The sequence below is a fragment of the Neovison vison genome, chromosome 3 (assembly GCF_020171115.1).
Source record: "Neovison vison isolate M4711 chromosome 3, ASM_NN_V1, whole genome shotgun sequence".
Lineage (NCBI taxonomy): Eukaryota > Metazoa > Chordata > Mammalia > Carnivora > Mustelidae > Neogale > Neogale vison.
The window spans coordinates 73,178,522-73,201,777 of record NC_058093.1 but is presented as its reverse complement, the minus strand read 5'-3'; the positions used below and the strand labels follow the sequence as shown (position 1 = coordinate 73,201,777).

Below are 23,256 nucleotides of genomic sequence, written 5' to 3'. Positions count from 1 at the left end.
GGATGGGATACTTGGCTGCATCTGAACCTACTGAGAAGCTACTACCTAACCAGATCAGAATTTTAAAGATTTTTTTTTTTTTAAGATTTTACTCATTTATTTGACAGAGAACGCGCGTAAGTAGGTAGAGCAGCAGGCAGAGAGAGAGGGGGAAGCAGGCTCCCCGCTGAGCAGAGAGCCCAATGCGGGGCTCTATCCCAGGACCCTGAGATCATGACCAGAGCCGAAGGCAGAGGCTTAACCCACTGAGCTACCCAGGCACCCCGAGATCAGAATTTTGAAGTAGCTTTCTCTCTGCCTTTGGATAAAACATGTCCATTAAAATGGAGACCCATCATTTTTTTTTTTTAAAAGACTTTATTTATTCATTTGACAGACAGAGATCAGAAGGAGACCCATCATTTTTAACCTGGAAATTATTTTCATGCTTACTGTTCGTGGGGAGCTTCCTGAGGAGCTAGCCACGTATGAATAAATGCTCTGTGGTTGCTGTGTTCTTGTCGTGGCCAGGAAGATGACTTGAGTGGATGTGCTCAATCCAGCCTTCCGTAAACTGGCCACTTTTTCACACCACCAAGATGTTAAAGTGTGTGTGTGTGTGTGTGTGTGTATGACAGTGGATTTTATATCCTGCCCACTGGTCAATGATCAGATTTTATACTTTTTAGTGTAACCTGTGGTTTAAGACAGCACAAGTCCAAGTTTGGGGCTGCCCAGGACATATCCCTGTACACTTTCTAGCAGTCTCCCTTTGTTCTAAACCTTGGTATTTTCATCTGTAAAATAAGAATATTGTCTACATATGGTTGTCTTGTGGATCTCTTTGTATGTAGAGTACTTCAAATGATGCTTGACAGGTAGAAAGCCTTTGACAGATGTTGGCTGTAGTTCAGAAGAGCTACAGCTGTTCTAACTGTACCTGCCGTGTGTGGGGGACACTTTTTAACCCTGCTCGAGGCTAGAAGGATGATAAACCCCAGGAGCAGCATTTCGTGGTGTTTAGGATTCTCCCACCAAGGCTATAGCGATGGCCTCTACTATACATGTTGCTGTGCTGCATTTAGGCTGGGTGGCCTGCTCCTCCTTTGTCGGGTAAAAATAGCCTGACTGCTCAGTGAAGCAATAACCATGTTATTTTTGTCCTTGGAGGTGGAAAGCAGTAGAGTCCAGACACATGGGGCAACCTAGTGCGGCTCGCCATCACCAGGACCAAAAATGTCGGTGTTGGTTGTGCACACTGTGTCTACCCTGCCTTTGGGCCCCAACTCCCTTCCCCCATGTCTTGATTTTTCTGGTCTCCATCTCATATTATTTTCAGTATAGATGGCTTTCTTCAATGGAGAGTGATTTAAATTTCCTATCTGGGTAGACTTGCCCAAAACGAAAGGTATAAATCAGAAAACTGCTTTTAACACATGGGTAGGAAAGTCTGGACGTGGAACCAAGGCCTAGCTTTGTTACAGAAATCAAAATAACCATCCCTCATTGTAAGATTCTCCCCATTATCTTAAAACTTTTGGTAACTTCCATCCTTCCCTGGAGCCATGGTTTTTTGTTTTTCATTTTGTGTTATTTTCTTAAGACTGCTTGTGATTTCTCAGAAGTGAAACTAGTGAGCACTACCTCTTTCTCAAGGCAGCCTCTTGCTTCACCCATGGGTCACAAGATCACCATTAGCTAGGACTTTTCTTTACTAATTTGTTCACGCCTCAGGAGCTAAAACTCAAGTCAAGAGGAAATTGTTTTAATAAATGAGTCATGGGGACAAGAATAGCAAGAAATGATGGGGGGAAATAACTTCATGTAGGAAATACCAAAAGAAGGTGAAATTTCACAGCTGCTAGATTGACATTGAACAAGGGTCCCATTCCCCACCTTCCCTCCAGCTGTAAAATGGGTTTAGAAAAAATTCCACATATTTGAGCATGTTTTCCAAATTCCATTTCTCGTAAGAAACCAGTGACTTAGAGTCCTGGCTGTAATTTCTGTATTCCATTAAACAAATGTGGGATTTTTTTAAAATTCAAGAACTTTAATGTGCAGCATGTTACTTGGCTCTTTGGTGAACTCTGCCATCATCCAGTCGTTAATAATCAAGTAATAAGTGGTTAGAATGGATGGCTGTGTTTGTAGGTTGTTGTTTCTTTTAATGAATAGATTAATTGAATGGAATTAACTGTGCCCTTCCAGAACACTGGATCTGTGTTCCCATTCAGATGGTCATTACCTACCCCCATCAACAATGGCATAATGTAGATTATATGGTACCTGCCGTTTTAAAAACCATCTTAACCGTGGCTTTTTTTTTTTTTTTTTTTTTTAAACACAGGACATGGATTTGATTGACATACTTTGGAGGCAAGATATAGATCTTGGGGTAAGTCGAGAAGTATTTGACTTTAGTCAACGACGGAAGGAGCACGAGCTGGAAAAACAGAAAAAACTTGAAAAGGAAAGACAAGAACAACTCCAAAAGGAGCAAGAGAAAGCCTTTTTTGCTCAGTTACAACTAGATGAAGAAACAGGTGAATTCCTCCCAATTCAGCCAGCCCAACACATCCCATCAGAAACCAGCAGCTCTGCCAACTACTCCCAGGTACAAAGAACTCAGTTCTTGGGAAGGTGTCAGGGTTTAAGGAAGAGATACTGGCCCAAGAGTTAAAACGTCTGGATTTGCATTCCAGCTTTGCCTTTTTTACTGTCTTCATGACCAAATCAAGTCAGCTTCCCAACCTCAGCCTCCTGACGAGTTCAAACCTGACTGACTGCCCTCACAGAGTTGTAAGGAGTGCAAGGGCGTACTTTACATTGGCAGCGCTTTGTAAGCTGTGGGAACAGAACGTGAGGATCTAGCAGCAGTAAAACTAGTAGTACAGATTGCTAGCGTTTTGTTTATAGATGAGCAGTTGAAGCTTAGAGCACTCAAGAAATGGGGGAAGCCAAGATTGGAACCCAGATGGTCTTAGTGGTTTGATTCTGTGCTCTATACTAAACTGATCTCTGAAAGAAGGTAAGTGTTTGGTTAACTGTATTATAAACATTGTCTGATACTGAGCAGTCTTTTTCTTCTTTGATGTCCCCTTCCCTTTTATCAAGGTTGCCGACATTCCCAAACCAGACGCTTCGTACTTTGATGACTGCATGCAGCTTTTGGCAGAGACATTCCCGTTTGTCGATGACAATGAGGTATAGCATTTGACTAACACTGAAGCTCCCCAACTAAATTTAGTATGTCCTATAAGTGTGTCTCCCATTAAAAAAAAATATTTTAGGAGGAAATTTTGTCGAAGAAAACTTAGCCTCCAGTTAACTTCACAATTAAAAAAAAAAAAGCAAAAAAAACAAATCCCTACACAATACCAAACCAAAACCACTTACCCTGCATACCTAGAAGCATGGATCTGCATAACCATGGAAACAAATAATCCATTGGTTATAGGTACTTAGAAATAAATTTTGGTGAGTAAAAAGTAAACCGGGTATTAAACCAAGACTTGCTCAGTTGACCATTTAAATAGTGTGTGTGTGTGATTGAAGCCCTGTACTAGGTATTTTTACCAAGAGATACAAGTTAAAACTTCAAGATTGTTACTTATTTTGAAATTTACCTTCAAATGCATAGCATAAAAGAGTTAAACTAGTAAATGAGTCCATCTGGAGTCAGGGGAGAAAAGATGTGTTTTCGTTTTGTAGAAATAGGGTTCTAACTACAGAAGCACAGAACTGTTAGCCAGGTCCAGTGTAAGGTGTTGTGATGGGGCCTGGGAGTTCTTCAGTGTTGCCCGCAGACTCACGTAGATACATGCTTGGTCAATTTTAGGTTTCTTCAGCTGCGTTTCAGTCACTTGTTCCTGATATTCCCAGCCAAATGGAGACTCCCGTCTTCGTTGCTTCTAATCAGGCTCAGTCACCCCAGACTCTCCTCGTTCAGTCAGTCATTGCTGATCTAGACAATATGCAGCAGGACATTGAGCAAGTTTGGGAGGAGCTATTATCCATTCCAGAATTGCAGGTAACTAAGATCTACTATTAGAAAATGCCAAAGACACTCTCATATTCAGTGCCTTTAAACTAATTACTGCAGTTATTTACATGTCACCGACTTAGGGGAAGGATTGGAGGGGGCTTTTAAATCCATCGTGGGAGGGCCGCCCAGTTCCCTACAGCATGTGACTCTTTCGGGGTTGGGAGTCTGAGCCCCACGCTGGGTGTAGAGGTTACTTAAATAAATTTAGTCATGAGGGCTGTTCGTGCTCACTTCCATGCACTTTAATTAAGTGGACTGGATGTCTTGAGGAAAGATCTGGTCTTTGTAGGACAGAAGTCTGATCTAGGAACTCTGAAAATAATACGTATGCTTAGACATAAGTATCTATCAGAAATGGGAATTGTCTGAATTACAGAAGAGCCTGGAAAGAATGGGGGTGGGGAGAGAGTTTACCATCAGATGCAGATTATCCGGTATTAAAAATATTTGCATGGGGAGTCTGCTTCGCTCTCTGACCTTCTCCTCGCTCGTGCTCTCTCTCACTGTCTCTCTCTCTCAAATAAATAAAATCTTTAAAAAAAAAAAAATTTGCCATTAGGGGCATCTAGACGGCTCATCACTGGAGCGTGTGAATCTTGGATCATGGGGTTGTCTTGTTCAAGCCCGATATTGGGGGTAGAAATTACTTCAGAATAAAATCCTTTAAAAATAAATAAGGGCGCCTGGGTGGCTCAGTGGGTTAAGCTGCTGCCTTCGGCTCAGGTCTTGATCTCAGGGTCCTGGGATCAAGGCCCACATTGGGCTCTCTGCTCAGCAGGGAGCCTGCTTCCTCCTCCCTCTCTGCCTGCCTCTCTGCCTGTGATCTCTCTCTGTCAAATAAATAAATAAAATCTTTAAAATTAAAAAAAAAATTAAAAAATAAATAAATATTAAATATTTGCCGTGAGATATAGATTATCAGCTATTAAAATATTTAACCTGATTTACATTTAGTAAAAACTTCTTTTCCAGTGTCTTAATATTCAAAATGACAAACTGGTTGAGACTAGCACGGTTCCAAGTCCAGAAACCAAAATGACAGAAATCGACAACAGTTACCATTTCTACTCATCAGTGCCCTCACTGGAAAAAGAAGTAGGTAACTGTAGTCCACATTTTCTAAGTGCTTTCGAGGATTCCTTCAGCAGCATCCTCTCCACAGAAGATTCCAGCCAGTTGACCGTGAACTCATTAAATTCAGATGCCACAATAAACACAGATTTTGGTGATGAATTTTATTCTGCTTTCATAGCAGAACCCAGTAGTAGCAACAGTGTGCCCTCCTCTGCTACATTAAGCCAGTCACTCTCTGAACTTCTTAATGGGCCAATTGATGTTTCTGATCTATCACTCTGTAAAGCCTTCAATCAGAACCAGCCTGAAAGCACAGAATTCAATGATTCTGACTCTGGCATTTCACTCAACACAAGTCCTGGCATGGCATCACCAGAACACTCGGTGGAATCTTCAGTCTATGGAGACACACCACTTGGCTTCAGTGATTCGGAAATGGAAGAGATAGATAGTGCTCCTGGAAGTGTTAAACAGAATGGTCCTAAAACACAGCCAGTACAGTCTGCTGGAGATACAGCCCAACCCCTGTCACCATCTCCAGGGCACAGCGCTCCTGTACGTGATACCCAGTGCGAAAACACGCCAAAGAAGGAATTGCCTGTAAGCCCTGGTCATCGGAAAACCCCATTCACAAAAGATAAACATTCGAGCCGCTTAGAGGCTCATCTCACAAGAGATGAGCTAAGGGCAAAAGCTCTCCATATCCCATTCCCTGTTGAAAAGATCATTAACCTCCCTGTTGATGACTTCAATGAAATGATGTCCAAGGAGCAGTTCAATGAGGCTCAGTTGGCATTAATTCGAGATATTCGCAGGAGGGGTAAGAATAAAGTGGCTGCTCAGAATTGCAGAAAAAGAAAACTGGAAAATATAGTGGAACTGGAACAAGATTTGGATCATTTAAAAGATGAAAAAGAAAAATTGCTCAAAGAAAAAGGGGAGAATGACAAAAGCCTCCATCTACTGAAAAAACAACTGAGCACCTTGTATCTCGAAGTGTTCAGCATGCTCCGTGATGAAGATGGAAAACCTTACTCTCCTAGTGAGTACTCCCTGCAGCAGACAAGAGATGGAAATGTATTCCTTGTGCCCAAAAGTAAGAAGCCAGATATGAAGAAAAACTAGATTTGGGAAGATCTGACCTTTTCTGAGCTAGTGGGTTGTTTTGGGGGTTTTTTTGGTTTTGTTTTTGTACTGTTATACTAAAAGCTCCTACTGTGATGTGAAATGCAAAAATATACTTTATAAGTAATTCTATGCAAAACTGTAGTCAAAACTAGTATAGAAAATAATACAGACTTTAAAAAGCATTAAAATAATTCATCAGTATGCTGAATCAGTAGTTTCACTTTAACTGCAAACTTCATTTCTTAGAACACCATTTGGGCTAGTTTCTGTATAAGTGTAAATACTACAAAAACTTCTTATTTATACTGTTCTTACCTAATTTGTTACATTCATAGATTTATATGATATCTGGCTAAAAGCAAATTGTAAAACTAACCACTATGTACTTTTTTTATAAATACTGTATGAACAAAAGCATTTTTTTTATATTAAATTGTTTAGCTCTGGCAAAAACCAATTTAGTTGAAAAGCTGGTACTAATAAAGGAATATTACTGTTAATCTTTGGAATTTATTTGCATTTATTTACAGTTATTTTCCATAACAGTAACACACTTAACATATTCAGGCATTTTGCATTTTCAAAATGTTTCCAGTCAGTGATAATATGACAAGTATTTTATACTAAACTTCTGGTTCCAGAGATTATAAAGTATATCAAAAAGATATTTTCTTTCAATAGCAAGTACCTCTCAAACCAAGGAAAATACTGTATGCTGACATGAAAACATTGTGTTTACTCATATCAGTGCATGTTTGCCTACCATGTGCTAGGTATTTTTTAAAATACAGAGAACACAGTGGAAATCCGTTTTTTTTTTTTTTTAAGATTTTTATTTATTTGATAGAGACACAGTAGGAGAGGGAACACAAGCCGAGGGAGTGGGAGAGAGAAGCAGGCTCCCTGCTGAGCAAGGAGCGTGATGTGGGGCTCAATCCCAGGACCCTGAGATCATGACTTGAGTAGAAGGCAGACACTTAATGACTGAGCCACCCAGGTGCCCCCAAATCTGTTTTTGAAGACAGCAAACTTGACACATGCCAGGATTGGGAAGGCCAGTAGAAAGGAAGCATTGCGATTTAAAATGGTGTTGGAGGGGCATCAGGATGGCTCAGTCAATTGGTGTCAGACAGCATTTCGATACAGGTCATGATCTTAGGGTCATGAGATCAAGCCCTGTGTCAGGCTCTGCACTGGGGCATGGAGCCTGCCTATGATTCTCTCTCCCTCTCCCTCTGCCCCCATGCTAGAATAAATAGGGTTGCAAAGAAGAGAAGCCTTACTGAGATGGCAACATCTGAAGATGAGGGAGACCCATTCTATTAGCTAAAAAGATACGGCAGACAAGACACCAAAGTCCAAAGGTTCTGAAGCCTATTTGAGACAGAAAAAGGACTACATGGCTGAAAATGGAGGGGGAAGAAAGAGGGCAGGTAGAGTGTAATGTGGCACAGAACCCCTAACACCTTCATGATGGCTTTGGCTTTTACAAAATGGGGAGCTACTGTGTTACGTTTAAGTTTCCTTAGCCTTATGTGTTGAAAATAGTCTAGAGGGTGAAGATGGGAGCAGTTAGATGAATGTGGGGAAGCTGTGAAATAACTCACATAGGAGGGATAGTTTTGTCTTGGTCTAGGGAGGTGATAGCTGGAATGAGAAGGCACTGGATTTGGTAGGTTTCAAAGGTAAAGAATTTTCTGATAGAATGGATGTTGGGTGGCTCAGTGGTTAAGCTCTTCCTTCGGCCCGGGTCATGGTCTCAGGGTCATGGGATCGAGCCCTGCATCGGGCTCTCTGCTCAGCAGGGAGCCTGCCTCTTTGCCTACTTGTGATCTCCGTCAAATAAATAAAATCTTTAAAAAATAAAAAAAAAAAGAATGGATGTTGGGTGAAGGTGCACTCAAGGACCTGAACATACTTAAGAACTGAGTTGCCCCGAGATGAAGACTGGTTAGAAGGGAAGTCTAGGTGGGAAAATCCGTTCACTTTAGGACATACTGAAAGATTAAACATAAAAATAAGACCAAGTTAAGGCCCCACAAAACTATCTGCAGGCTGTCCAGTAGACCACTCAGCATCGATTCACTGTTTCTTCATCTAATCTATCTTGTGTTTTTATTGTGGGTAAATTGAATCTCAAGATTCATCTTGAGAGTTATGTACAGTTAGAGTTAAGTACATGTGGATTATTCACTGAATCCTATTAATCCCTTAGGAGTGATACATGTAGAGGTCCACAGGCCCTAAAGCCAGATTGACTGAGCTTGCTGCCAGCATTTTCCTGGAATGACCTCCAGTAACTCAAAGCACATAGGCTCACTTCCTCATCTGTAGGGCAAGTATTGAGTTACTACACAGAAAGTAATGTGCCAAGCTCATTAAGCACTCTGCAAATGGGTGTTTTATTTTCCTTATTAGCCTTACTAGAATGCCTTTTAGCTGCTAGTGAAAGAAACTGAAGTCAGATTAGCAAATTAGAGAATCTGACTCAAAGGTCAAAGCTCAGGGTTGAAAGTGAATTCAAGAACTAATGGGTATATCTTAATACTCATTCAGATTCTGCCCTGGTCCTCCTCCTGCAGTCAAGTATCTCCTGTAAGTGGTGGTGTTGAGATCCTGGAAACCTTGTTTTTTTCTAAACTCAACAAAATTAATCTCAGGATCTTGACAAAAGTGCCCCACCCTTAGACAAAATTATAGGTGTGTGAGCATGTTGGGAATGTGGCAGGAGTCCAAAACCAGCAGCCCCACCTGGAACACCTGGAACGGGCTGGCACTTAACAGGAGCGAAAAGCACTGCCAGGCAGACTGCAACAGACTTCTAGCCGGAGAGCAGTTCATTCATTCAAGTAACCATAGTTCTTTACAGTACCCGAAAAACTGACTTTGAAGTACTAACCATACTATGCAGAGTTAGAAACCCCAATTTTAAATACACCAAATCCTAACCTCATGACAAAATGAAGCCAAGTGTTCATCTCATCTGGACTTGAGTCCACCTGGACTTTTTAGTGTCCTCAGATTAAGTATGGCAATCCAATTGTTGAAATATTTGACTCGTTTTAAAATCTGTACCTATGCCTTTTACACTGACATATGTCAAGCATTCTTAGAAACCTTAGCTGAAAGGCAACGAAACAACTTGCTGAGATTTCTCAAGGCCAGGATTTTTAGGGAAGGGGTGGCTGCTCAACTTGTACTTCTCATACCATACTTCTCAGCCTCAAAACATACGCAGAATAATTCTCATTCCTATTTTGAAAATACTTACCAGGACAGGTTCAGTTTTCAGTTGCATTTTATACTTTTTGAGAGCTGGAGAAGAATTTAAAAATCTCAAAAACTTTCAGTTTGTGGAGGAAAAAAACCTCTTTAAGGCATTGGCATAACAGGGACCCCCCTGGGTGGCTCAGTTAAGGTCAAGCATCTGTTTTCCACCAGGGTCATGATCCCAGTGTGCTGGGAAAGAGTGGAGTTGTGCTCCTTGCTCAGTGGGGAGACTGATTCTCTCTCCTCCCCACTTGTGCCCCCTATTTCTCTTGCTCTCAAATCTTTAAAGAAAAAAGAATGGCATAATTAACCTTGTCCATTAAAGTTTTAACTATGCTTTAAGATATTAAGACAGTACCCATAATTATTACCGAAAGTATCTTTAGGGACCATGGGCCAGGTAACAGATTAAGTTCTTTAAACCCATTATCAGATTTAACCTTCAGACTTAACGAGAGTAGGTATAATCTCCATTTCATAAATGAAAAAAATATTAGGTCAAAACAGCTACTAATCTGGACAGGATGTCAGGATTTTGAACTGAGTTATTGACATTTAATGAAATTTAACATTTCCTTCAATATTATAACAAATCACACTGGTGCTTTAACGGTTATTAAAAATCCTTACCAGCTGCCTGTTATTTCAGAATACCATTTATGCATCACAACCTCAAAATCCAAAGTCAATCCCACTAGCCTCATTCAATACTTGAAGCATATGCTACTAAGTTAAACTTCGTATATTTTGATTACTACTGGGGAGAGGGGAGGCATCTTATGCAAGCTCCAGGCCGAGCAGAGCCCCCAGTACAGAGCCCTACAATGGGGCTTATCTCTCAACCTGAGCTGCAATCAGTTTGATGCCCAACCAACTGAGCTACCCAGGTGTCCCTTGATTACTATTTTCAATATAATGCTTAATTCTACATATTTAATGTATATAAAACCACCATTCCTAGGGGTCTGCTGGCATCACCCAACTGCCTAAGTGTAGCATGCATAAAAAAGAAACCCCAAGTAAACTTGCCAAAGCTCACAAAACTTCTGTATTTATTAAGTATTTTACTGTTAAACTTGATTCCAAGAAACAAAAACCTAACTGAATTTTCTAACCTATTAAGGATGTAAGAGACAAATGAGATTAAATCCAAATAGAGCACCTATCAGTTCTTTTCCCAAATATTTTGAAGAACAATTTATTCAACATTTCTGTCAACAATGCACAGACTAATGATGTATTTTGATGTCAAGTGCAACGTTACACTTGAGTTGCCCTTGTGATTATATAGGCCCTTTTAACAACTAGAATGCCTATATACATGGATTAGGTGACACTAAACCATTTCATACCTTAAAGCTGCCAACACCTTATACTTAACTTTATCTAAATTTATCAATAAATTGTTCAAGTGGAGTATCTTGGGCAAATTCTTATTTCCTAACTAGCTTTCAGTATGGTGTTCACTTAACCTTTATCGCTTGAAAGGCAGTTCAATACAATCTGTAATTACTGGTCTTTGAAAAAAATCTAACCAAAAATGGCATATTTTACCTATTAATCTTAACCCCTTCCCAATCCTTGGTACTTTCTATACAATCCTAACTTAAATCAACTATAACAAGTCCAGTTTTTGCAAAACACTCATCTCGAAGATTTAGTCTATGAATACATGGAAGATTCCAATGTTTTGTTGCCTGAGTATCATTTTCACTCTGAAAGACAAATTTACTTATTTTGGTAGAAATTAAGTCCACCCTTGCTGAGTTACTTTGGAAGTCAAATATTAAAACAGGATTATTAAGTACTTAAAGCTGCAAAATACGAAACCACTGCATATATTGTGTTGTGATCAAAATGTGTTGCAATCCTAACAGCTCAAATTCCTCACACAGCTTCAACTGTATTTAATATGCTATTATTAACACTAAGAATCTAAATACTTGTGCTATAAAGTTTTCCTAAAAGTCACAATTCTCAAAGCCCTTACAGTTGATCACTTTGCTCTTATCACCTTTATTAAAATGCACCACTGCAGTGTGACAAAATTTCATGCTTTTTCCTCCCAGCCCATCACACCACAGTAGACTCAAGCAATCCACTGCCTTGGATAGGGGTGGGGAGGGGAATTCATCCAACATCCGAAACCCTGTCCCCATCTCTTCCCGAGTATCCGTAACTTTGTATTTTTTTCCCCAGAAGTTCAGATTCCTCATCACTCCAACATTTCACCTATTGGTATTCAAGACTTATATCCTTAAATAATACGCTTTTGGTTTTTTTTTTAACATGTACTTCTAGTGTCGTGTATTCATTTTCCACTGAACAGAATCCATGATCTTTAACTGCTATATAAAGGATCATTCCAAGTTTCCTGTTATTTTACTAATGTAATATTCACCTAGTGTTTAAATCACATCAACACTGTGAAGCAACAAAACAACACACACATTTCTAAAAATATTTTAATGAAAAAGTTATCTTTCTGTAAACATCTCATTATACTACAAATGAAACATTTGAATCCATTACAGACCACCTCTTAAGTCTTAAAAATCAGGATAAAACATTGAATTTAGAAGTAATCTTGAATATTATATAGGCTAACAATCCTTACTTCACCCCTGCATTAACTTGCAAATCATTCAACTACTTGTGACATCAATTACTGGAACTTTGAGAGACTGTCCATAACTAGAAATGTTTCAAGTTGTAACTTACATAGTGGAACTCTTAAGAAACAAGCTCATTTCAGTTGTTCAGATCCTTAAATGATCTGTATTACCCAATTTTCTTCAAGATTTCAGCGTGTATCAGGTTTGTTTTTGAAAAAATGTAGCGTGGGAAGCAGTAACATGTGAGATGGCTTGACAAGACTGATTGAAATGTTTTCCTCAACCATTTTCCCCCTCCTTAGAATTTCCTTTTTTTTTTAAACTGCTACTATGACTGAAGAGCACATTTTCAGGAATGACAATGGAACATTTAAATAAAATCTATTTATTTTGCAAGAAATGAGATGGACTGTAAAGAACAATGCCTTTTTAAAAAAATGTTTCCTATCTTAATGTCACACTACAACCACTTAGTAAAAAAAAAAAAAAAAAATCATCAAAATACTATTACCTTCAACACTTCTGTGTAGAAATTCAATCCTGATTTAGGTACAGAAACAGAGCCAACCAGTCATTTTCCAAGAATAAACTCTGGCGAACTAAATCTACTACGTATGAACTTTATAATTTAGAAACTGCTTTAAACCTGCCCAAGTGTTTGCCCAAAACAGGGCTTGAACTCATAAACCCAAGCAAGAGCTGCATGCTCAACTCTTACCAACTGAGCCTGCCAGGTACCCCTCAAATCTCAAATTTTAGTAAGCCCTTTTGGGCCAGCAATAGCCCTTATGAATAATCACCAACTGATATGAATAGTGACAGGAATATTTAAAATGTTCTTTGGGAAATATTTTAAAAAGGGAATAGCATAATTAGGCCCCTACTACTTCTGGCTAACTGGTTAGAAAGAACCAAAAATGTACCCTATTCAAGTAATTCCCTGAATTTACATGCAAGAGAATTTGAGGCCACTTGAATGAAAACCATTTTTCAGTCTGTATTGCCTGGCAATTTTGGAAGTTCATTCTAAGGGGTTTTTCATAGAATGAGGATTGGCAGCTTAATGCTTCTGTTACAAGTGTTCTGCTTATTACCTTACTCCTCTTATCGAAAACTAACTTTATCCTAAAGACACCAAGAATAAATCATATACATGGAGCCATAGCTGACTCAAAATACTCATGGTTGTTGCCAGGGCCTAAAACTGTTTTAAAATGTGTTGGATGTGGTTCTCGAAGTTATCAGCTGAATAATTTTGCTAGTGGACCTAAGTTTGAAAATATGTAATATGTGTTTGTAGGGAAACAAATGGTGTCATCAGCTTTTACTGTGAGCTACAAACCTTACCCAGCCAGAAACCTTCGTATTTAAGATGGTAGGAAAGACATTCCTCATTTAGGCAAGAAGGGTTCTCATTCAACCTGCAAATCAAAAAGATTACTCTTACCTTGCTTTACAAAAAATTACTCTTTAATTAGTGAAAAAATTCAAATTCAAGCCTTACCTAATGCTTATTGCCCTTCCTTGCAGGTCTAAATGCTAGACCTAGTGACTGTGGCAACTATCTCTCATTGATGTTCCAATAGGCGAAGAGCTCCTTCCTGCTAGACTTTCTTCGATATTTCAGTTGTAATAAGCAGATTTAACTAGCTTTTGGAAAGTTGCTCACTATCACCATAGTATCTTATGCCTTCACTTCTCTGTAGTTGAAGCTCTTGCTGCTGCCTTGTCATTCTTTATTTATGCTGACTTGTCCATACTCAAAAGGCTGCTGAAGTCCTGTCTTAGTGAGTCTCCTTTGATCCAGACTGTGCTTAAAATGCACACCTTAGGTCCTTTAAAGCTGGTTAAATCGCTCTCCTCATGGCTTACTTTTCCACACTGTTCACAAGAACTAAGCTAATACAACTTATAAACAGGTCACATACACAGATTTCACCTGCTTATAGGTTGCAAACATCAACTTACTGAAAATATTTTCACTATTAAACTAGTTCCAGAACATAAAAAGGTTGTTAACAGTACAATTAACCTCATATGCCATTAAAGGATACTGTCAAGGTTGTGTCAAACAATTTCACAAACATAGCAACAGGAAATGTTAATCTCCCCCATTCCTTCAACCTTTATTATATGAATAAAAGAACTTGAGACAATTTAGCTCAATTTTAATAAAATGTTTCCCAAGCAGTACTTTGACCAGGTACCCAGGTTTAAGTTATGAACATTGACAGTGTCCATTTATATAACCACATTTGAAGTTGTTAAAGACTTAACCATTTTCTAATATTAGCCTATTTTCTACGCTGCTTATTCACATATGTCCATTAACAAATGGAATGTTGTCTGTTACATTTATTGGTTTGTGAGTGTTTTCTGGAAAACTGCAGTATCTGTGAAGACCGATTTCCATGCTGGCATTGCATGCATCCAAATATTAATAATGCACAGAGGCACAGAATTAGAGCAACAAGAGAGCATATTCAAACACTAGCACGCCCCATTCCCCTTTTTATTGCTTGTTTTGCTTAGTACTTCTGAAAACAAAAATAATCTTGAATTCAACGTTCAACTGCCAAAGAAAGGTAACAGCAGAGCACATAACTTAGGGCTCGAATGAAATTGTAAGCACTAGCTGGCGCGAAACAGTAGACATTGGTGTTTATATATGACCTTATCTGAAACTCTTCTCAACCAAGGTCTTCCAAACTGTTAACTCATACCGACACGATTCAGGTTCAAGCATACACATGGAGTAACAGTGTGTTCTTTTAGATTTTAAGTGAGCAAGAACTCAGACTATTCAACTTTTAATTCAGGTCTGTGGGGAAGTGAGAAGCTTGTACTAAGCAACTGTGCTACACTTCTACTGCAGTGAAGTCATTTACGATTTTATCTAGACTGTCCTTGGTTTTATCCAATAGAGAGGGTACAAACAGGAAAGCATGCCAGCCAGTTAAGGGTTCAACAACGCATGATTTTTATTCTCTTGTTTCTGAAAGCTTGTATCAAAAAAATATATATATTAAACCAAGGAAAATAACCGAAGATTTATGGGCCTCTTGTGCTTTGAAAACGGGAAGGGAAAAAAAAAATGGTAGCCACTAGTATTTGCTCAGACACAGCAAACTTAGTGGTCCTGTATTTTTAAATTTTTAAGAATGGTTTTTAAGTGAAGGGAAAACATCCACTGCCCCTTTCCAGAACTTAAACAAAGGGCAGTAGACATTCTTTACACCCAAATAAAACTATGGCAGTTCACATGTGACCAAGGTGAATGTAGAATGGAGATGCTCTAAACATGGCTAGGACTCTTAGCAAAACTAACACACTAAAATCATATGGTTACATTTTGAAAGAAAATGCACAAAAACCAAATAGAAATTTTGAGATTTTTTTCATTTGAAGGTAAATCTTAATGCTATTAAATTCACAAGTATGCTAATTTAAATACCCAATTCTATTTATCTAAAACACACATTGCAAACATACAAATTATCTATTCTCTCCACATGTCAGAGCCCATTCATTTCATGGTTTGGAAATGCAGAGAATAGATTCCCCTTAAACTGCAAGTCAGCAGGTGTTTCTTTACAGTTAACTTTAGCAAAATTCATACAAAATAGTAATTAACAATGATCTTCTTTACTTGTTAACTCACAAGGAAACACCTTCAAAACTGCATTTTGTTAAAGTTTCTGTACTAAAATGTAGAAAAACTGAACTACACAAATATTGAAAAGTTAAAAATTCCTTAATTTTTTATTCCTGGTACCACTACCACAATTTACAGGGCAATATACCTGATGTAATGAAAAGAAAAAGAAAAAGACAAAGCTACAACAGATAAAAGACCTCAGGAATGTACATCTAATTGACACTACATTGCATTAATCAATAGCTGCACTTTTTGCAAACTGTGGCTATGACAGTCCTGAACAAGAAGGGTTTCCTGTTTAAGCTGCAGTAACTTTTCTGACTATGGATCATCGTTCCTTCTGTGGCAGATTTTTACAGTTCCTCTAATGCATTTGGGACGACTGTCTCAAAGTAACCTGCAGCTTTCCTGACAACTCCTCGCTCTCTCTCCTGCTAAGAACTGTAGCCTGTTGAATAATACAGGATAAAAAAATTATTACACTCAGTGAACAGTTCCACATATTCTTTATCATCATGATAAAATTTTAAAGATACCTACCCTTTTCTTCTGAAAATTTTTTAGAACCTTCTGCTACCATATCCACCACTTCCACCACCAGAGCCATAACCACCTAGAAATACACAGGTTTAAAAAAAAATGTTATAAGTTTTTAATTAAGAAATCTGCAATAATTTTTAACCAAAAGGGGTAGGGGGTGGGGAGGCGAAGAAAAGTACTTACCACCATAGGGACTGCCCGAGCTTCTTCCACCAAAACTGCCCCCCTTCATGGGTCCATAATTTGATTGCTGTTGTCCACTATAATTTCCAAAATCATTATAGTTCCCACCACCACCATAGTTACCTGAAATTACAAAAGTTTTATTGTGGTTAACCTACACAATTATTTTCTTCTTTTTAATATACTGATTATTACCTTTCCACAATCATGACATCACTCTATTACAAGGCGACCCTTTGAAAACCATATACAGAGGTACTGACTCCACAAGAGGGCCACTAGCAGACCTCAGGCATTAAGTAGGAAGAGAGGATATAAAAAGATGGTCCAGGAAAAGCATGTATACAGATAGGTGCCATCTTTCGTCCATATCAGATGCCAACACCCTAGCACACATTCTTGCCTTCATACCACTATCATCAACTATACCTGAACTGCTCTAATTAGAACTAGCTCAACTTTTCAGTCAGTGACAAAGAAGGTATTCTAAATTGGCTGTTAAAAAAATTTTTCTAGGGGTGCCTGGCTGACTCAGTGGGTAGAGCATGCAATTCTTGATTTGGGGGTCATGAGTTCAATCCCCACGCTGGGCATATAGCTTAAAGATAAATGTACCTAGGGGGGCACCTGGGTGGCTCAGTGAGTTAAAGCCTCTGCCTTCGGCTCAACTCATGATCTCGGGGTCCTGGGATCAAGCCCCACATCGGGCTCTCTGCTCAGCAAGGAGCCTGCTTCCCTTCCTCTCTCTGCCTGCCTCTCTGCCTACTTGTGATCTGTCAAATACGTAAATAAAATCTTTAAAGTACTTCTGTCCCGAACTCCAGACCACACTCTATTCATTTCAATGTGTCTGCACATTCAATTTACTGTTCCCATTTGTCCAATTTAAAAGTGCGCAGAATCAAAATTCTAGCAAAAAATACATTACTGAGACACATCCATTCAATTACATAAAAACGTTGAAAAACTAGAAAATGTTGAAAAATTACATAAAAATGTATGAACATAAAAATATGTTCATATTTTACCAATTTGCTAAACAGCCAGCAAAGCAAAAAAATTCAGTTTAATCATTCATCTTTTTAGTATTTTCTAGTATTACTATTTGACCAAATGTTGCATTTTAACACATTTTGAAATATGTTATGAACTATAAACATCTTGAACATATAAAACAAATGAAAGCTTACCACCTCCAAAATTTCCTCCTTCATTGTAACCATCATATCCTCCACCACCACCTCCATATCCACCTCCTTGGTTTCCATATCCTGGTCCACCACCACCATAGCCTCCTCTACTACTGTAACCAGGACCACCACCATAGTTGCCACCTTAAGAAAAATGGAAGTCACACAAAAACATCAATGTGTTAAGTTACTGAACTCTAATTTATATTACAATTGATCAACTTGGAAATAAATCAATGACTTAATTTAACACTCAAGACTAGTTAACACCTCATTAACAGAGCATCAAAAATCTGGGCTGGGGCACCTGGGTGACTAACTCTGTTAAGTGGCTGCCTTCCACTCAGGTCATGATCCCAAGGTCCTGGGACTGAGCCCTACATCGGGATCCCTGCTCAGTGGGGAACTGCTTCTTCTCCTCCCTCTGCCTTTCCCCACCTCCCCTGCCTGTGCAGTCCAAAGCAGCAGCAACGGCGGCAGCAGCACGGCCTAGTGAGGACAGAGTTTAAGATGAATGCTTAAGTATCTTTCCATACTTTAAAAAAAAAAAAAAGATCTAGTTTTTTGAAATTTAAGTTCACTAATAAAGAAAATGGTAAACTATCTCCCAAGACACAATTCAGCTCAAATGCTAGTACAATAAATGCTACTGGCCAAAAAAGAACTAGCTAAAGTTATAAGTTAAAGGGGGAAAAGTCTACTTTAATGTAGTCAAGCCATGCCAATTATAACTGAAATTAAAAATATAAACAAGTAACTTTCCATGAAGTATAGAAACAAAATCAAAATATCAAATACCCATTAAAAACTTACCATCACCTCCAAATCCATTATATCCACCATCACCTCCTCCGTAACTACCTCTGCTGCCACCACCACCACCACCATAACCTCCTGAGGAAAAACAAGGTATGAATTAAAACCAAACATACAACTTACCAGTAAACTTCAGGTAGACACAATCACCCTCTTACCTCTTCCACCAAAATTTCCACCACGACCAAAGTTACCACCACCTCCAAAGTTCCCTCCACGACCCATGAAGTTGCCAGATCCACCTCCACGACCTTTAAACAAGAGAAAGGGAGAGCTTTAAAAAAACCTTACAAATGCCATTCATACCTATTCTATGTGTATATATTGTACTACTCACCTCTTTGTGATCCAGCAGACTGCATCTCTTGTTTAGAAAGGGCCTTTTTCACTTCACAATTATGCCCATTAATAGTGTGGTATTTCTGAACTAAAATTTTTTTTAATCAAACAAACAAACAGAAGTTATTTGATGTTTGGAAAAACACATCACTACATAACTTATTAAATATCAAGAAAGTAGTCACTTCAAGAATGAGGGAGTGTTCCAGAATGTCATTTATGAAAACTGAACCACATGCTTTATAGGCTATTAAATGCAATACAAAATGATAACGCAATCTGGCAAATCTAACATAGCACAAAGGGACCTTTTCTGTTTTCTCATTCAAGTTCCAAGAAGTTTCTACTTACCAACAATTTTATCAACTGTATCATGATCATCAAAAGTTACAAAAGCAAATCCTCTCTTTTTTCCACTCTGCCTGTCTTCCATAACTTCTATGGTTTCAATCTTGCCATACTTTTCAAAGTAGTCTCTCAAATTATACTCTTCTGTATCTTCTTTAATACCACCAACAAAAATTTTCTTCACTGTTAGATGGGCACCAGGCTTTACAGAATCCTACAGATTAAAAAATTAGTCAAAAACCAAATTCTCCAACTATCTCACATATTACACAGCATAATATTATGAAAATACCTCTCTAGAAACAGCTCTCTTTGGTTCCACTACACGCCCATCAACCTTGTGTGGTCGGGCACACATTGCTGCATCCACCTCTTCAACACAAGAGTAAGTCACAAAACCAAAACCCCTGGAACGTTTTGTTTGGGGGTCTCTCATCACCTATAAAACAAAATTTTAAAGTACTGAAATACATCTGTACAGGCCCTACACCCCTTAACAGCCTTTTTTTGTTCCTTTAGTAACTCACCACACAATCTGTAAGTGTACCCCATTTTTCAAAATGTTCTCTTAAACTATCATCTGTAGTTTCAAAGCTCAAACCACCAATAAACAGTTTTCTCAACTGCTCTGGTTCCTTTGGATCATGGCCCTGAGGAAACAAATACATTTCAATTATTTCTTTTACCAGGTAAATTGCTGAGATGCATGTCTTTAATCTGCTACAAATATTTAATAAACTCAGTATCAGATTCCTGTACCATTAACACTGTCCAATTAAAAACTGGAGTAAGACCACACACCAACTGATGAAAGGTACCCAAATACCAAAAAAAAAAAATCTACACAGCCTTACAAATGCCAGTATCACTCCAACTACATTTAAGTCCAAGAAAATTCCACAATCAAAAGTCCCTTAACTTTGGACTACAACTAAAGTATCTGGGGACAAATTATTTTAGAAGTTGCTACTGACAAACTTCTCTTTAAGTAAGAAAACGAAGTGCTGTATAAGTAGTGTTCCATCCATACCATTTTTCAGGTCTTCCCTCATCAGTCTACACTTCAAACATTTAATGTTAAACCACAAAACTGAAGTATGTAACTTAAAGGCTCTGAGCAGCAAATTTTTAAAAAAATCCATCACTTTCAAGCATATCAAGGTTAAAACAGATATTCCTCAATTCAAGGCTAAACCAGCACTCTTCCCCCATCCCCCAAAATTACAAAAAGACACCGACCAATATCAGAATAGCTTTCTGTAACCAATTTGTTTTAGGGTATATACTGTAAAGTTACCTATTTGCACTTGTATCACATGGCAAAAATTTCAAAAATACACGGTCACAAACAGGGCAAGCTGCACTTATATTAAATATAGTATATGCTTTTTGACAATAATGGAGCACGAGAAAGAGACTTTTAAAAATTAAGATATGGCCTGAATTGTTTTGCAACTGAATTAGCTCCTTAGTAAATTAACTGACATTTAATGCATGCATTAAGTATAGTTCATCCAAAGTCCTTAAATAAAGGGGCTCACATTTACATTCTAATGTCTTCCTGTGTCTTCCAAAGTAGAGATGTTAAGGCATTTAATATGAAAACACTGTGACATGCTAGAAAAAAATGTTAAATGATTAATAGCCTAAAGCATCAATTCACTTGGTCTCATCGTTTCAAATCCTGGTTAGCTGTAATTAATCGATAGAACACAGAGATGACAGAATACAATTTTAACCCACATAAAATTATCTCTAACATGAAAAATTCAACTGTGGTTGCAGTCCTCTCAAACAAAAATCCAAGAAATTACAACCAGAGTCGACCCGCACGACGCGAAGATACGTGTAATTCTAAATAGTTTTAGCAAGAATGGCAAAAAAGAAGTATTTTAAGGCAGCAAACTTTTAAAAAAATCTCGTACTGTCAACTGGGTACTGAGAAGAAAAAAACAGGAGAATTAAAATTCTCGTCGCCTCAGAGATCTACAAGGACTAGAAACGCGCCGGCATTAACTTCAGCGAAAGCAGTAGGCCGCATGATCCGAAGCCATTTGTGGCATTTTCTGCCGGGCCGCCTCCTCCCGCTTCCTTCCAATCCCGCGCTCTCTTTCCGGGCGGTGGAGCGAGGCGGCGGCCATTGCGGCCCAATGCGCCATTTCGTAACGCGGCAGCGGATCAATGTCAATGTGGCCACCGCCCGCCTGCTCGCTCGCCCGGATGTGACTGCTCGTCCCCTCCCCTCCCCCACCGCCTCCTCCCAACCGCTCCCGCCGGGGCCCGCCATGCCACCCTCGGCCTCGAATCCGAGGCCGCGCGGCCGGCGGGCCGGGTCGCCTCCGGAGATCTCCCCAACCTCGCAGCGCCTCCGAAGGGCCATTTGTGCAGCCGAAGAAGAAGGCGAGAAAGGCGAGGGGCCCCAAGGCGACCTCTGAGGCCCGCTCCCCTCCCCCCAACCGCCCTTCTCAACGCAGAGCGCGGGACGGCCGATCCGGTCCACCCGGCCTCCCCGCTCCCACCGAGCTAGGTCCCCCATGCTGACCACTACCCATCAACCCCCCGCTCTCCCCCTAATACCTCCTCCCCCCGGCGGCGGCGGCGACGGCCGGAGTCGGGCTGGGGGCGACCGGGCGGCGGTTTTACCTCCATTTTGAGACCGGACTCGCCTCTTCCAACTCGAGTTCAATATGGGACCGAGAGGAAGAGGCGGGGCTAGTCATCACGTGACGCGCTTTCCGCGCGCCGCCGCGCTGGTGGGGGAGGGGCGAGTTGGGAAGGGGGCGTGGTCAACTGGGCGCGAAAAGAGAATGGACAAGCGGGTTGGCCGGCAGGGAGCGGGGGCGGGCCGGGGCGCGGGAGCGCGCGCGCCTCGCCAACTTCCAGTGCGGTGCCGCCCTTTCCGCCGTTCGCGCCGGGGAGGCTGCGGTGACGTCATCTCGGACTCAGCGAATGGTGAGCGCCCACGTCTGGAGTACGCCTTGTGACCGCTCGTCACTGGAGAAAAAGGCCTTTCTTTTTCTTCTGGCCTTTTTTTCCCCTCCCCCACGTAGACCTCTCGGTATTCACTTACGAATTCATTTCTTTCCCTTGCCTGAATAAAACCCCACTTTTCGCTCTTGTACTGAAAGGTTGCAGAAGAGCCCTCTAGGCTTCTCGGCATCTCACACGTTTCCGGATGCCAGAGACCATTTTCTTTGCGACGCCTACTGTGAGGGCTTCCCTGAACGTTCTTGGCGACCCCGACTTACATGAATCAATGGGCTCCTTGGAAAGGCTTCAAAAACGCGGCTGACAGTGAAATTTCACCCTTAATGAGCTGAGGCCGACCTGGTCGAGGTCAGTTCAAGTACTCACCGAACTCAAGAAATCTGTCGCCACTGTTTACTAACTCATGGTTTCTGTGGCAAGAGCTGAAGCAGCAGTTCTTGTGGATTTAATATAAGGAACGATTCACAAGGTTTCTAAAAGATGGACAGATAGGCTCCCTTTGCGGGAGTGGGTTTTACTTTAATGTTTCCAACTCGGTCTCGAAGTATAAGGAGCGAGATAAAGAGTTAAAAACCAGAGATCTAATAATCCTTGATCTAACCAAGTAATTTTAAGTTATTCGATCTCGCTGAGCTTTAGTTTGTGTGTGTGTGTGTTTTTTTAATGAAAATGGGAGTGAAATTAGGTGATCGCCGACACCTGTGAGAACTGTAAATTAATAATGTTTAAACATGTTTAAACAAAGGTACTGATTAAAGTGACCACAATTTACAAGTCTTCCCTGCCCTGCTTAGAAATGCCCTGTATTTTAATGTAGCAGTTTGTAAGAGCAGCTTCTTTAGATTTGATCAAGCCCGCCCTTGGAAAGATTAGAAATAAAATCATAAATATTATAAATTTTTTGAAAAAGTTTGTGTTAAGTGGAGAATGGAAAAAAAAAAAACAAACAAAAAACCAAATGGGGAACGGTCGGTTTGGAGTTTGGAAAAGGGAAAACAGAGTAAGAATTTGTTGATGTTCATCTATCACTGCCAAGCAGAACAGGTGTTTTCTTTGGGAGACATGAACAAAAAGTACTCT

The 23,256-nt window shown here is 39.8% G+C and overlaps 2 protein-coding genes across 6 annotated transcripts in view; one reads left to right on the top strand and one right to left on the bottom strand.

Annotated features, from left to right (window-relative positions):
* The window catches only part of NFE2L2 (NFE2 like bZIP transcription factor 2), a 34,981-nt gene extending 28,252 nt beyond the window's left edge, over positions 1 to 6,729 (top strand). For both annotated transcript variants that reach the window (XM_044242399.1, XM_044242401.1), the window contains exons 2-5: positions 2,330 to 2,596; positions 3,097 to 3,186; positions 3,821 to 4,012; positions 5,000 to 6,729. In XM_044242399.1, the coding sequence (XP_044098334.1) occupies positions 2,330 to 2,596; positions 3,097 to 3,186; positions 3,821 to 4,012; positions 5,000 to 6,226 (1,776 nt within the window). In that variant the 3' untranslated portion in view covers positions 6,227 to 6,729. The remainder of the gene's footprint in view (positions 1 to 2,329; positions 2,597 to 3,096; positions 3,187 to 3,820; positions 4,013 to 4,999) is intronic.
* Positions 6,730 to 11,946: 5,217 nt separating this feature from the next.
* Positions 11,947 to 21,892, bottom strand: HNRNPA3 (heterogeneous nuclear ribonucleoprotein A3). Of its 4 annotated transcripts, none has more exons than XM_044242398.1 (11): positions 21,832 to 21,892; positions 19,716 to 19,838; positions 19,481 to 19,627; positions 19,192 to 19,402; positions 18,839 to 18,928; positions 18,660 to 18,752; positions 18,499 to 18,579; positions 17,686 to 17,829; positions 16,496 to 16,618; positions 16,313 to 16,385; positions 11,947 to 16,220 (listed from the first exon to the last, which is right to left on the bottom strand). In XM_044242398.1, the coding sequence occupies exons 1-10, from the start codon at positions 21,835 to 21,837 to the stop codon at positions 16,333 to 16,335; spliced, it is 1,071 nt and encodes a 356-aa protein (XP_044098333.1). In that variant the 5' UTR covers positions 21,838 to 21,892; the 3' UTR covers positions 11,947 to 16,220; positions 16,313 to 16,332. The 4 variants fall into 4 exon arrangements, with proteins under 4 accessions (XP_044098333.1, XP_044098330.1, XP_044098331.1 ...); XM_044242395.1 differs by having other exon boundaries at positions 21,766 to 21,889; XM_044242396.1 differs by having other exon boundaries at positions 11,947 to 13,535; positions 21,766 to 21,889.
* Between the last annotated feature and the right edge of the window lie 1,364 nt (positions 21,893 to 23,256).